This window comes from Candoia aspera, chromosome 2, assembly GCF_035149785.1.
Source record: "Candoia aspera isolate rCanAsp1 chromosome 2, rCanAsp1.hap2, whole genome shotgun sequence".
Lineage (NCBI taxonomy): Eukaryota > Metazoa > Chordata > Lepidosauria > Squamata > Boidae > Candoia > Candoia aspera.
The window spans coordinates 216405153-216421151 of NC_086154.1; the positions used below are offsets into that span (position 1 = coordinate 216405153).

General features: G+C 38.8%; 1 protein-coding gene across 3 annotated transcripts in view; it reads left to right on the forward strand.

The window, feature by feature from the left end:
• EPB41L4A (erythrocyte membrane protein band 4.1 like 4A) overlaps positions 1-15999 on the forward strand; it is a 124184-nt gene that overhangs the window by 52438 nt on the left and 55747 nt on the right. For all 3 annotated transcript variants that reach the window (XM_063295362.1, XM_063295363.1, XM_063295361.1), the window contains 3 exons: positions 334-412; positions 5219-5316; positions 14360-14480. In XM_063295362.1, the coding sequence (XP_063151432.1) occupies positions 334-412; positions 5219-5316; positions 14360-14480 (298 nt within the window). The remainder of the gene's footprint in view (positions 1-333; positions 413-5218; positions 5317-14359; positions 14481-15999) is intronic.

A 15999-nucleotide genomic window follows, 5' to 3' on the forward strand; every position in this document is an offset into this window, starting at 1 on the left:
GAACAATTGCTGATAGCTTATGGTTCCTGCCAAAGAAAAATCAATGGGCATATTGTAGTTATATCAATTCTACATGCCTGGATATATTGTTGTTACAATTTTAACATCTGAAAATTGATTGGAACACTTCAGTACAGATAGTTTTCAACTGTGTCCTAAGAAAAAATGGGAAGACAATTTAATAGCTGTTAGATAACCAAAATTACACACAGGAGCAGGTGAATGCTTGATTCACTAAGGTCTCAAAGAAAAATAATGTTCTTCAGAATATGTTCAGATAGAAATTATATACTTATGCATTTAATTTTTATATAGTTTTCTTATTTCTAATAGCTGGCCCACCTTACACATTGTATTTTGGTGTAAAATACTATGCAGAAGATCCATGCAGACTAAAAGAAGAAATCACCAGGTATTATATTGCTCTTAACAAAGAAAAATACTCAGTATGTTTTTAAAGTAGATTGAAAATTCACTATATTTGTTAAAGAGAGAAAGGGAAGGAAAAGTAGTGAGATTTTATTTAGTTTTAAACAAAACCTTACTATAAAAGAAATGAGAAATAACTTAGTCATTTCAAGTCACTTAGTCACTTGAGTGTCAGTGAGATGCAGTTACATTCTACCTAATGGATCTTAACTTTATATGTGTAATGTCCAACATTTTGTACTGATGATTACACTGGTGTTTTTTTGTTGTTGCTGTTTGTTTTGGTTGAATGCTCTAATATGAGAAATGTTTGGGGAAGGAGGGAAGGAATTCACAGAGCATAAAATGGAAATAAATGGGGAACCCAAAAGTATCATATCCCCAATACATATACCAGTTTTCTTTCTTGGGCAAAAATAATTCATTACATCGGTAGCGTTAGTCACTATCCTTCTAGAAGTAAACGGGTTTACTTCTAGATTTATATTTTACAACATTCTATAATGAAAGTTAAAAACCAAATGTCATATTAACAGTTATAAGCTATTTGTAAAGTATGTGTAATAATCAGATTCTATATACAGCATTTTAAATGGACCTGTTCAAGTATGCAACTTTCACCCTGTTCCAGCAAATGTAATTTGCTTGATGATTTATTGTTCTGAATGCACAAAAGCAAGTTTCATGGGTGACAGTACATCATGTCAAAGTAATGTAAAAATCTAGAATGATAGATGTATTTCTATATCTGTTGTTTACCTACATACCCACAGCCTTCTTTGTCCCAGCCCATAGATTTGAGGGAGCAGCTCTGTACCCATTGCATTTTACAAGTACAAAGTACCCTATCTGTAGCATAGTGTGGCTTTTTACATTTTACAGTTATTATAGCATTAACTCTGGTTTAATAGCTGATAGATGCAACAGAAGGGGAGAAATATGCTACAGGAAGAAAAAAAGTATTTTGTAAGTGAAATTTAATAGACTATATAGCCATCGGTTCTGCTTTAATTAAGGAAAACAAACAAGAAATGTTTGTACTGTTGAAAGAAACATGGATTTTTAGAAAAAGAAATCAAGCATTCTTTGCAATGGACATGGTATAAATTGCCAGGATTCTAAATGCTAAGTCAACTTAAGACTTGATCCTTCAGTAATAAATCCAGAATACTCACCAGGTGAACATGTAAGATGAGTCCTACTCTTACTAGCATTATTCAAATGATACTGGTTTTCTGCAGACAGTTGCAACTTCTGTGCAGCTTTTTGGTGAGGGAAACCCTTTATAGTGTGATGTGTATTGACTTTAGCATAAGCCTAGAACCTTATGTTATTAGGATCAACAGTCTCACACATGAGAGCTTTTATTCTGCAGGCAGTTACAGTTGAATGCATGAATAACTGTAGGAAGCCAATGTCATTTCAGTCACATTAGTTGAAGTCAGGCTTATATGAAGTGTGTGCTTTGTGAATGTTTCAAATTTAGTAATGCAGAAATCAAACATGTTTCAAAGTGATCTAAATCAGTTGATGCATATTAAGGCTATTGACTATAAATTAATAACTTTTACTTCTTAATGTTAGTTATATGGTATTCATACCATACAATTCATAGTGCCATATCAGTCAATCAAATCTTTATTTCAATCATAGACTGGCATAAAATACAATCATCAAAAATTACACCCATTTCAATAATAATACTGAAACTTATAAGAGATAAAAGATCACTAAAAGCTAAGATTATCAACACAATACTATAATATTAAAACACTAAAGTCTTTCTATAAATATTCTTAACACTATGAGTATGGGCTGAGGGGGGGGCTCTGAAGGCTACAAAAAGGATATCAAATCAGATAAAGATTTTAAAAAATAATAATAAAAGATTCCCAGTAAGTTTACCCATGCCCAGTACCCTTAATTTCATAGTACATTTGAAAGGAGGAAAATTATTTGCATATGAACTAAAGATTAAAAAAACCCAAAATTGGATTAACCATTTGTAATATGTGAAATCAGTCCTTCCTAAGTTAGGGATATATAGATTATTTTTATTCGGCCTGGATTTTTTTGCAAATTTAAATAACAACAACAACTAGAAGCCCTGGATAGGAAAACAAGAAAAATAATGACAATAATCATGCCCTTCATCCATGCAGCGACATTGACAGACTCTATTTACTGAGGAGCATAGGTGGGCATGGAATGATGCAAGTACACCCGACAGTTGAAGAAGAAAAAAGAGCATTGGAAGAATATCTGAAGGACAGGGAAGAAGATGCACTGAAGCTAGTACACCATGAAGGCTTACTGAATGCCAAAGAGACCAAACTGGCCTATAAGAAAGACCAAATGAAGAATAGAAAAGAGATAGGGCAAGGCAAAGTATTACATGGCCAGTACATAAAAAACTAGCAGGCAAAGCAGATAACAAGGCCTAGCAATGGCTAAAAACAGGAAAGTTGAAGAAAGAGACAGAGGGGCTAATTCTGGTTGCACAAGACCAAGCCTTAAGAACAAATGCATATAGAGCCAGAATTGAGAAGACAGCAACAGACGGCAAATGCCATCTCTGCAAAGAAGCTGAAGAAACAGTGGACCACCTAGTTAGCTGCTGCAACAATATCACACAAACTGATTACAAACAATGGCATGACAAAGTAGCAAAAATGGTGCATTAGAATATCTGCAAGAAATACTACTTGCCTGCAAGCAAGAACTGGTGGGACCACAAAATAGACTAATAGAAAATGAAGAAGCTAAAGTGCTCTGGGACTTTAGAATTCAAACAGACAAGCATCTGCCACACAACACCCCAGACTTAACAGTTGTTGATAAGAAAAACAAAAAGGTCTGGATAGTGGACATTGCAATACCTGGACGCAGCAGAATAGAAGAGAAAGAACTGCAGAAAATCACAAAATATAAAGACCTGCAAATAGAAGTAGAATGACTGTGGCAAAAGAGAGCAAAGATAGTACCAGTACTAATAGCACTACTTGACCATCGACATTGACAAAATCACCACCAGTCAATTGCAAAAGGCAGCTTTACTTGGAACAGTTTACATCCTGTTATGATACCTTTAATATTATTAAACAACAACAACTGCCTATCTCAGGTCCTTGGGAAGGATTTGATAGGTAGACAAAGATGCCCAATCCAGTCTAACTGACTATGTGACCAACCGTAATAATATAGATTTGTTGTAGCTGTCCCATTCCAGAAGACTGGGCAGTTTACAATATCCAATGTACAATTTAAAACATAACCACACAGCATAACAGCCTGGACAAAAGCAGCCATACCAATAAAAACAACCACAACATAACGGCTCCACTAACACATTAATCACAGGCCAGGGTACAGATCCAGGTCTTAAGAGCCTTCCAGAACCCTAACAGATTGGGCACACTACATATCTCTTGGAGGATGTGATTCAAGAGGGCAGGCACTACAACAGAGAAGGTGTACTTCCTCAGTCCCATAAGTTTACAGCATTTTAATTGAGGGGACCTGAAGTGCACCCACTCTGCCTGAATGCAGAAATGATTGGACACAGGTAGTCTCACAGATAACCAGGCCCTGTGCTGTGAAGGGCTTTATAGATGGTGGCCAGCACCTTGAATTACACCTGGAAGCCAACAAGTAGCCAATGCAGCTCATGTAGCAGTGATGATGCATGGGTGTGACTATCTGTAGCTTCTGGACAGTCTTCAAGGGCAGTCCAAGTACAACACATTCCTATAGTCCAGTTGCGAGGTGACTAGGGTGTGAGTAACTGCCTGCAGGTACTCCTGGTCAAGGAGCAGGTTCAACTGGCAGACAAGATGAACCTGTGCAAAGGCTGCCCTGGCCACAGCTACTGCCTGTTCATCAAGTAGTATGAACAGTTTTTATTCTTTATTTTTATTTCTATTTATAGTATTTTTGTTGTATTTTATTATTCTGATGGTTTTAATCATTTGTTGTAAACTGCCCAGAGGCCTCCAACAGGAGAAGATGGGTGGGGATAAATTAGATAAATAAATAAATAAATAAATAAATAGTAGCTGTGCGTTCAGGAGGACCCCCAAGTTGTGCACTAGCTCTTGAATGAGGAAATGCAACTCCATCCAAGACCAAAGACAAAAGCATCCAGAACTCAGGTGGCCCAAACAGCCACAGCAGCTCAGTCTTGTCAGGATTGAGCTGGAGTATAGTCCTCCCTATTCAGACCCAGACAGCCTCCACATGCTGGGTTAGTATATTGAGAGCTTCAGCTGTGCAGCCCAGGGTTGAGATACACAGTTGGGTATCAACCACATGCTGATGATACCAAACCCCAAACTGACAGATGACCTTACTCAATGATTTCGTGTAGGTGTTAAAAGGGGAGAAAGCATCGAACCCTGAGGCACCCCACATGTGAAGGGTCATGGATGCAATCTCTTCTCTCCCAGGGAATAATGTTGATAAGAACTTGGTTATCTTTTGATATACACTTTTATGGATTTTGTACTGTAATTTTCAGTTTTAAAGTTACCTTTAAAATGAGCATGTTAAGGATAGTTATTTACAAAAATTGTCTTTTTTAAAAAAAAAAAATTACAAGCTAATGGGGAAATAAGATGGAATTAATTTACACTTGAATACATGTGAAACTAACTTAAAGGAGACGAAGGCACAGTCCCATCTCATACTTAATGAACAATGATTATTTAAATAAAACTGTTACACAGAGAAGTGAGCATGTTAAGGAGTTTACAACTATATGTGCTAATGCTATTTTTTGTCTGTCTTTCAGGTATCAGTTCTTTTTACAGGTGAAGCAAGATGTCTTACAAGGGCGCTTGCCTTGTCCTGTCAACATTGCTGCTCAGTTGGGAGCTTATGCAATACAGGGTATGTGCTGATACAGTATTTCCGTTTTTAATACTGTCTTTTATTTGTAGTACAGGTTTGATTATGCTTTAAAACCTATGTTGCTTTGAGCTGAATGTAGTGATTATTATGATTTTCTTTTTCTTCAGGATGCATTCCAAAGGGATAATAAATGCATGCATTCTGTGCATATAGTCACCAAGATTGGCTCATATAGTGTAAGATCAGCATTTTTGGTCAGGGTTTCCTGACAAAAACATTGATTCCTGCTTCAAACATAATGGTTTAGGTTCATGTATGCAGTAGACCAGTTTCGTGTCAACGTTCAAGATTAACAAATTTGCTGTTGCATGTACTTTTGGACACTAAAAACTACTACTTTATCAGAGGCCACTCCATATTAAACTTTCATATGGGGAACAGAATAATAGTCCACAAAACTTGTGCCACCCCAGATCTGTTAGCCTTTAAATGAACTGTTTTCTTCAGCATTAACTATGCAAAGTGAGTATACGTACAGTTTTAATTCATACAGAAATGAGTTCAGTTTATGTAGGACCACATCATAAAAAGTTCAACTTTATTGAACTTGTTTATCATATGGTAATAGAGTGTTTCCAGACTGCTTTTCTAATGATAACATCCCTTTAAATGTATTAGGCAATGTTGACCTTTTTGCTTGTTTTTATTGTTGTAACTTTTGGGCTTCCACTTCATAAGACTAAGAATCATTGCTTCACTCTTTTCTGTCTTCAAACTAGAATCCCATATGTCCTTTTCAGAGTATCATTCTGAAGCATTTCAGGGCTGAATGAGATACTGAAGATCATAAAACAGATGTACTGACAATCAAGATCAGTGCAAATTAAGATAAAATATTACAAATTCAAAAATTAGCAACAAACAATAGTGTTTTAAATCACCTCTCAGATATAACATACTTTATAAAAAAGCAATAAAATTAAAGTGGAGCAACTTTCTGATAATTAGTGATGGGCAATCCTAGACACTTCTAGATCATGTTGTTGAAATTCAATAATATTATGGGAGGCTTAACATACCTACTTTATTTATTATTCCTCTTTCCAAGATAGTAAAAAAGGTCTGAAGATTTTGGCTCTCTTAACTCCAGTGAATGTAGTTCTTAGAGGCTAAAAATAATTTTAAAAATGCTGTCCATAACTGGAAAGTGCTGCCCATCCCTGTGATAAGCAAATTAAATACTTTTATGCTTAGCAAACTTGCCAATTTTTGCAGTCGTTTAGAGAAGAATTAATGTGTCACAGCTGTCTGTTGGTCTTAACATAGAATAAAACGAAGGTTTTTCATTACAGATGAAAATGCAAAATCAAGATTTAGCCAAATTTTGATACAGTACATTTATATGCCATTGGTTTCCATGCAAGTTAAAGCACATGCTTCATTCACTAACCTTACATTAACTGAAGCTTAACTACAGGTAGTCCTCACTTAACAACCAGAATAGGGACTGGAAAATTGGTTAAGTGGTATGGTCATTAAATGAGTCACCATGTGACCAGACCCAATTTTACAACTATTTTTATGATGGCTGTTAAGTGAATTGTGGGTTGTTAAATGAATCACTGTGGTCGGTTAGCAAATCCAGCTTCCCCAGTGGATGTTTTTTGCCAGAAACCGGCAAAAAAGGTCACAAATTGCGATCATGTGACTACAGGATGCTGCAGCTGGTCATGAACGTGGGCTGGCTGCCAAGTGTCTGGATTGTGATCACATGACTGTGGGGGTGGTATGATAGTTTGCAATGGTCATAAGTGCAAGTACAGGTCATAAAGCACTTTTGAGGCCGTCGTAACTTCAGACCATTGTTAAATGAATCATCATTTAGTGAGGATTACCTGTATGTGGTTTTCTAAACTGTTTCTATTTTAATGTGTTATCTTTTGTGGTGTTTACAAAACTCCATGCATGTATGCATCTGGAGGGTGTGTCATATACCGTATGTAATTATTGGTATGTAGGCAACAGTATATTGGCATCAAAGGTAGCCTCTAGATTAGAGATCCTAGCTTCCATAGAATAGCATGAGCATGCATGGAGTAAAACTGGGCCTTGGTTGTGTTTGTGGCACAGTAGCGAAAGTGTGGCAAAACTGACAATACTGTCGTTGCCGTTACCAAGGAATGCTACATGTGGCAACTAAGGTTGGTAACCTAGTCTACAAATCCTCTACCTTACTAAAAATAATGGGAAAGTCTCAATTTACCAAGGTCATAATAGACAGTGGAGGTCAATATTTATGGACCTGCCTGGTGACAATCACAGTATATGGCAGATTGTGACTAGAAAAAAGTCACTCAAAAGTCACTCATTGACTCAAGAAAAGTAAATGAGCCTGAATTAACAAATGAAATGAGAGTAAGATACAATCCCTTCCTCTCCAGTCTCTCTGCTCTGTGGGGGGGGGGGGTTGTCAGGAAAAGGAGAGATCGCCTACAGAAATTGCTTGCTTCCCCCCCTCCCCTCAGAGTGGAGAGATTGGGGAGGAAGAGATTTCAAGAGACTACTGTAAGCTGTTTGCGTAGTGTGCCTGCAGTTCCTGGTGCAATTGCATTGCTTTTGATGTGTACAAGACAGTAAGCAGGCACTCAAACATTCCAGTGGGTGGGGGAGTGGTTAGGAGGCAAACAAAACCAAATGTGTGAAAGTGAGTAGTCTTGCCTCTTTCCTGCCAGAAAGCACAGTCACGGTCACGTGATTTCTCACTTAGTGACTGCTTTGCTTAGCGGTGGAGTTGCCAATCCCAATTAGGGTCGTTAAGTGAGGACTACTTGTACTAGCTTGCCCCCAGACTTCCTCCTTGATTGTTTATCTGGTGCGATTTCCTGCTAATCTGGGTGTTGCTGTTGGAGGGGTTGTATTCTAGGCTGTTTCTTCCTAGGCTTTTGATTGTGTCTTTTAAATGGTGTATATGTGAGGCTTATCTCTGTGTCTGTTGATGGCTGATTTGTCTGAATGCCAAACTTCCAGAAATTCCCTAGGGTTTTTGGATTTGGCTTGATCTAAAATGTTAACAGTTTCCTAATTGAAAATGGTTGAAACTGTCCATGTGTTGTGAGATTAAGGAATTTTTGTCATATCTGCCAACTGCAAGTTGGTGTTCATAGATACAGTCTGCCAGTCTTCTCCTGTCCTGTATAGTCCTTGCATTGTACAGTATATTGTAGATGACAAAATATTGTAGATATTTTGGAGGGATTTTGTTAATTTTTGTGCTACAGTGATACTGAGTGGTTATTATAGTAGTCTGTTGGTTGTCTTGGAGATGTTTTTGATGTACAGGTGTGTTACTGGTTTTGGAGGTTTTTCTGGTTGTATTGTGCTGGATTGTGTTGTTAGGCATTTTTTGATCAAGATCCCATTGTGTTGGAAGGTGTTGTATAGGTGATCTGTTTCCTCTTTTTTGGTGTTCTGGGTTACTGCAGTGTGTTTGTGCTCACCTGAATAAGATTCTTACATAGCTCTTCTTGTGGGTGTAAGAACCTTACGTTCCTCATTTTGCTTTGGTAGTAAAACAGTATGATTTTTTTTTTAAAAAACTTAGTGTCTAATTTACTATTGCTCCCTCTGCTGTTGAGGATATCCAGGAAGAGTAATGTGTTATCAATTTCTTCTTTTGTGAATTTTATTCTTTTCAATATGGTGTTGGTGATTATCTCATGTGTTTTCTATAATTGTCTCTTTTTTTATTATGATGAAGATGTCATCTACATAGCAGACCCATATTTTTGGTTGTATGTGTGGAGTGCTATTGCTTTAGACGTTGCATCATAGTCTTAGCTATGAATCCTGAGAGTGGTGATCCAATGGTGATCTACTAAGATGTAACTCAATGCTTAAAACTGCCATTAAATCTCTGGAGGCAAGATTAATGTTATCAAAATGAATATCACATCAAGTTTAATGTATATTTTAAGAAGGATTTCAGTGTTAACCCTATTAGATAATTTACATAGATAAGTTAATGAGAATTTTTTTATGGCATGCTAAAGCCATAAAAATATCTTTGGCTAAATTGAGGCTACCTTACAATGATGGGAGCTTCAGCTATTTTCAGCTATATCATAAGCTTTTATATTGTACGGCTGACTCACATCCACATTGCAATGAACTATTCCTACATGACTTAGAGAAGTATTTTTATTAAGCTAGGAATTCCCCCTCCTATACCAGTGCATTTGATTTCTGTTTCTTAAAATGGATTTTGTTTTAATCCTTGTTAAATTTTGAATTTTCTTTCCTCTGATATTAGCTATCCTGTCTAATTTTGTGCCATCTGCAAATTTGATAAACATTCTCACTATGTTTTCATCTAAGTCTTTAATATAAATCTTGAAGATCAGAAGGCCCAAAGTTGAACCTTGGGACACATCACTCCATAGGTAGTCCTCGACTTACAACGACAATTGGGACTGGAATTTCCCTTGCTAAGTGATGCAGTCATAAAGTGCAACATCATCAGTTAGTGATGGCAATCGCTGCAGTCCCGGTTACCGTCGTTAACTGAATCCCATAGTTGTTAGGCAAGGCAACTTCCTGCCAGCTTCCCACAACCAGTGAACTGGCTCCTGCTGGGTTGGGGAAGGTGCGCAAGGGTGCTCAAGAGGCACCACACAGTTTGGGGGGATGCATGGGGGTGTGGGAGAGGCACCCTGTGGGCCAGGGAGGGTGCATGAGAGTGTGCGACAGGCGCAGCACAGGTCAGGGAGGGTGTGCGAGAGGCGCCATGCAGATTGGGGAGGGTGCAAGGGGGTATGTGAGAGGCACCATGCAGGCCGGGGAGCGTGAAAGTGCGAGAGGCACTATGTGGGTCAGGGAGGGTGCGCAAGAGGTGCTGTGTGAGCTGGGGAGGGTGTGCAGAAGTGCATGAGTGACTGGTGCGAGTGCAGAGGGGAGGGGAGGGTGTGCAAGTGAGGAGACTTACCCCAGCGACTTGTGACCTTCCCTACCAGCTTCCCCATTGACTTTTTGGGGAGGCTGGAAGTGAAGGTTGCAAATGGTAATCATGTGATCATGGGATGCTTGGCAACCAGTCGTAAATGTGAACGGGTTGCCAAGCGCCCAGATCATGATCATGTGACCATGGGGATGCTGGGATGGCCGGAGCTCTGAGGACCAATCTTAACCACCATTCATTCAGTGCCGTCGTAACCTCAAACAGTCGCTGGATGAATGGTTGTACCTCAAGGACTACCTGTGCCTTGTTTTTGTATGAGGAGGAGCCATTAATATATGTTCGTTAAATATGTTTTCTGAGCCTGCCATACTTAACTAGCTTTCTATTCAGGATGTTGTGACATACTTTGACAAATAATTTGCTGAAATCAAGATGTATTATGTCTACAATGTTTCCATAATCTATTGAAGTTACTTGATTAAAAAAAAAGTAGATTAGTCTGGCAAGGTTTGTTCTTGATGCATGACTTTTGTAATTTGCCACATTGTTTTTGAAGTGCTTTGAGATCAATTTTTTTTATGATATGTAGTAAATCTTCCTAGGTTTTGATCTTAGACCTATTCTGTAGTTCCCTGGATTCCTCTTTTTCCATTTTTGAAGGAATAGCATTTGTCCTCCAATTAATCTCATGTACCCAGGGCTTTAAAAAAGTAGTAACTAAATGTTTGGTCATACCATTTACAAGTTCCTTCAGTACACAGTGATGCAGTTCATCTGCATTCAAAGTAAACAGATACTTCCCCACCATGTTTCCATCCATCTCAAATGTCAATCCTGCCCCTTTATTCTGCTCTTCACAACTGCCTGGTGAAACACTATTCTCCCTTGTTGGAGAAAACTCAGTTGAAATAACAACCGAATCATTCTGCATTTTCTTTGTTATCTATTAGCATTTGCTGCCTTTACCAAGCAGATGATATACCAATCTATTCATTTTGAATGTATGCAAAGAATCCCTTTTGTTCTTGTTAGCATCTTTCTTCAACCACAGCTTATTCAAGCTTTAGGTTTTTTGATACCTTCTTACAGTTTCTGGTATGAGTATGTACTTTCCCTTGGTGATATGCTCCTCTTTCTGCCTCACATATGGATCCCTTTATGTTTTCAAAATACTCTTTTGTAGAGAAAGGTGCCTGAGGTTCTATTATGACTTTACCTTTTCCTAAGTCAGGTTTTGTTCTATTGCATGTTTGTTTATTTCAAGTAATATAGCTGCCTGATCATAACATGTTCAGGATGATGTACATCATCTGTAAACAATTAAATCCATATAAAAATGGTAAAGCAAGCAAATAATAAGGAGAGCCACTTTGGTCTAGTGGTTAAGGTGCTGGGCTAGAAACCAGGAAACTGGGAGTTCTAGTCCCGCCTTAGACATGAAACCTGGCTGGGTGACCTTGGGCCAGTCACTCTCTCTCAGCCCAACTCACCTCACCGGGTTGTTATGGAAGGAGTATTAGGTATGTTTGCCACCTTGAGTTATTTATAAAAATAATAAAGGGATAAAAATCTGAAAAAAATAATAATCAAAACAATAATCAAAATTCAGCAAATGGGATCATAACACTCTCTGACTCAGTGCCTGAGGAAAGGGACCAGGTTTTTAATGCCTTTCAAAAGACGAGCAGGGTTGGGGTCAACTGAATCTCATGGCTGATGCTGTTCCAAAGGGTAGGGGTGATGACAGGGTTTCCTAGGTCCCTTCAGTTGACATTGCCTAAACAACAGGGGTATGACAGTCCTGTGAGATCTTACTGGATGGACAGAAACTGTTGGAGATAGGTGATCTTGCAAGTAACATGGCCCCATGCCATGAAGGGTCTTAGCACCTTGAGTTGCACCCAGAAGTTCTTTGGTAACCAGTGCAGCTTGCAAAGTAGAGATGTTACTTGGACATAACCAAGGTATGCCATAACTACTTGTACTGCTGCATTTTGGACCAGTTGCAGATCAAAGAAGGCCAGAATGGATACATTACTTCTATCCCAGTCCTGCCACAGATCATTGACAAGGGTGATCAGTACTGCCTCTGAACTGTGCCTACATCTGAAACCTGATTAGAAGGGGATCTAGATAATCTGCCTCATCGAGGGTCTTTTAAAGCAGCAGCCTAACCACTTTGCCAATGAACAGAAGGTTGGAGACAGGATCTAAATTATCCAGCACTTTTGGATCCAATGATAGCTTCTTGAGGAGGGGATGGACCACCATCTTCTTAGGTGTGGGCAGGACTACCCCCTCTTGCAAGGATGATTTCACCATTGCCTGGACCCAGTCATGGGCCATCTCCAAGGAGGCCTTAACAAGAAGGGGCATGGTTCTAAAATACAGGATGAACACTTACAGCCCCTAGAACTCTGTCTACTTCCTTAGGGCCAACAGGATCAAACCCTTCCCAGATAACCATGTCAGACTATGCCTCAGCAAACTCCACAGGGCCTGTGTAGCTAGAGTCCAACTCTAAGTGGATCTAAACAATCCAAGCATTGCCAATTGTCTTAAAATCTAACAGCATATCCTAGTATCATTGGCCTGTTTTTGTATGTTAGATCATTGAAATATTGAGTAAGCAAATGTAGGATTTGAGTGCCAGTTTTAAATGAATAATTACCAACTACCTTATCACAACTGCAGTGGTTTTGTAAAAGTTTATCAGCCAAATTCATTTCTCCTATAATCTTCTGTGTTTATTTCATAGTCAGAACTACAGGTAGTCCTCAGGTTGCGACCATTCATTCAGCAACTGTTCAAAGTTATTGTTGTCCCAGCCCAAATCTGGGTTCGGTTCTGGTGTGCTAAACCCCCATCATTAGGATAGCACTGAATGAATGGTACTTATGACCGGTCCTTGGAGTTCTGGCCATTGCAGCGTCCCTGTGGTCAGGTGATCATGATGCAGGTGCTTGGTGTCCAGTTTGCGATTATGATATTGCAGCAAGCTGTGATCATGTGATTGTGATTTCTGACATTCCCTGCCAGCTTCCCACAAGGAAAGTTAATGGGGAATCTGGCAGGAAGTTGGAAGTTGCAATCCACTTTTGTTTGCCTCCTAATGATTTTATTTCAGCTTTCCTTTTCCTCACTCCTGGGTCCTTTGGAATGCTTGCCCCAGCACTGGGCTGGCTGTGCTGCCTGTAACTTACAAGACTAATCAGTGTCACACCTTCAGCTTTTGTTTGCCTACTAAAGATTTTATTTCAGCTTCCCTTTTTCCCACTCCCCCACCCTTTGGAATGCTCACCTCAGCACTGGGATAATTAGCAAGAAGGGACTTAATAATTAATGGGATTTTTTTCTTTTTTCTTTCTCCCCCGCCCTTGCTTGTTTAAGCAACCTCTCTGCTCTGCAAGGAGTGGGGGAGAAAAAAGAAAAAAAAAACCCAAGTGATCTCTGTAGGCATTCTCTCCTGTGCCTGATCCATTTTTTCCCTCCCACCCCTCTTGCAGAGCAGAGAGATTGAAGAGGAAAGGATTACAAGGGAGTAAGCAGGCACAGAATGGGGAATACACCGGGGTGTTTGCATAGTGCTCTCCGGTTGCCAGCACCACTGCATTCCTTTTTATGTATATTCCTGATTGTGTGCCTGCTTAGTCTCTTGTAATCCCCTCCTCTCCACTCTGCAAGGGTGTACAAAGAAAAACAACAGGTCAGGCACAGAACAATGCATACTGACTGTAATGGTGATTACATGACTGACAGATGCTGCGAAGGACATATGTGGGCATTGGTAGTAAAGTTATTTTTTCAGAATTGTTGCAACTTTGAATGGTTGCTGAATGAGGCAGTTGGTAAGCGCGGTCTAGCTGCATGCCTACTTTAATGCAACACGTATGATGGGATCCATTAATTTCTTTCTGTGTGAGTAATTCTGTCTGTTCAGTTCCTTTAACTCTCTCATGTTCCTTTTCTCATTCTCTCCTCCATATTCATGTGTTCCACTTTTTAATTAAATGCTATAACCTATATTAATTTGGATTATTTTACTTGAGTAATCCCAATAAAATATTTTATGTGAATATCTGTCCAAAAGTATGCAACTAAAGAAATATTTTTATGTGCATTGTATAGCTGAACTTGGAGATTATGATCCATGCAAGCACGCTGCAGGTTATGTTTCAGAGTACCGCTTTGTTCCTGACCAGAAAGAAGAATTGGAAGATGCCATAGAACAAATACACAAGACTCTGACGTAAGAATTTGGTTTTATTAATTAATGTCAAATGAGAAATTGTACAAGGAAAAAGCATTAGAGAAGCAGCCCTCTGTGAGCAGGACATTTACTCTGATTGCTTTTTAAAATATGCTTACACATCAGGTCCCTTTCTCACCCATCCAGAACAGACATAAGTATGACGCATTTTAGATTAGTGTTTTCTGTGTCTCTCATGTATATTACAATCAGGATATGATTGTGATTTCTAACCAGAGATGTTGGTCTGAACACCTTACTAAGATTTTTTTTTTAAATTATGGTTTATTTAATAAAACATAGTTGGCTAGGTTCATACAGTATAGGGTTAGCTAGGTGAAAGGACGTGGCCAGCTTTGTCTGGGCTTGGAAGCTAAGCAGGGTTGGGCCTGGCTTGTGTTTTGATGGGACACACTCAGTGACTATTTGGAGTCATAAAATAGAGTAAGAAGTTGAAACACACCCCAGGGTAAGGCAGTGACAAACCACTTCCTTATTGCTGTTAAGAAACTTACAGAAATGTGTTCATGAAATTGCAGCAACGAAATTGACTTGAAGGAGGCTTCATGTTTTCATAATGATAAGTATATTTTACTAGGTTTATAAAATATGGTTTATAAACGAATGGGTTCATTTACATTTCATGTTATACCAAACCTACGCATGTCACATTATGGCTTAGCATATGCAAATCTAGCCACTAAATAGTATGGATAAACATGGAAAGAGGCAGGAAAATCCTGTTTTTCTGTAGACGCAGAAGGATGACACATTTCATCAATAAATGTTAGGGGTGAAAAAAAAGATGAGAGCAGTAAGAATCAAAAATTTGGCAGTGCTCATAATTTTTTAATCATTTCATTAGTCAGCATAATTGTTTGGCAGAATCTTGCTGCCTTGTTCAAAAAAGATGAGAAAAGAAAAAAAAACTTTTTTAGATGATTAAACTACAGGTAGTCTTCGCTTAACAACCATTCATTTAGTGACGGTTCAGATTATGGCGGTGCTAAAACCGACTTACAACCAGTCCTTGCACTTACAACTGTCACAATGTCCCCGCAGTCACATGATCACAATTTGGACACTTGGCAACTGGTTCGCATGTATAACTGTTGCAGCATCCCATAGTCATGTGATCACCATTTTCAAGCCTCCCAGCTAGCTTCTGGCAAGCAAAATCAATGGGGAGCTGCGTGAATCACTTAACAACCATGTGGTTCACTTAACACCCATGGTGATTTACTTAATGACTGCTGCAAGAAAGGTAAAATCAGGTTGGTTTCACTTAATGACTGCTTTGCAACCAAAATTCCAGTCCCAATTGTGTCATTAAGCAAAGGACTACCTGTACAGGTAGTTCTCGACTTACGGCCATTTGTTTAGCGACCATTTGAAGTTAATGAAGGTGCTGAAAAAAGTGATGTATGACTGGTCCTTGCATTTATGACTGTTGTAGCATCCCCACAGTCAAATGATTGTGATTCGGGCGCTTGGCAATTGTCGCATATTTACAGTGGTT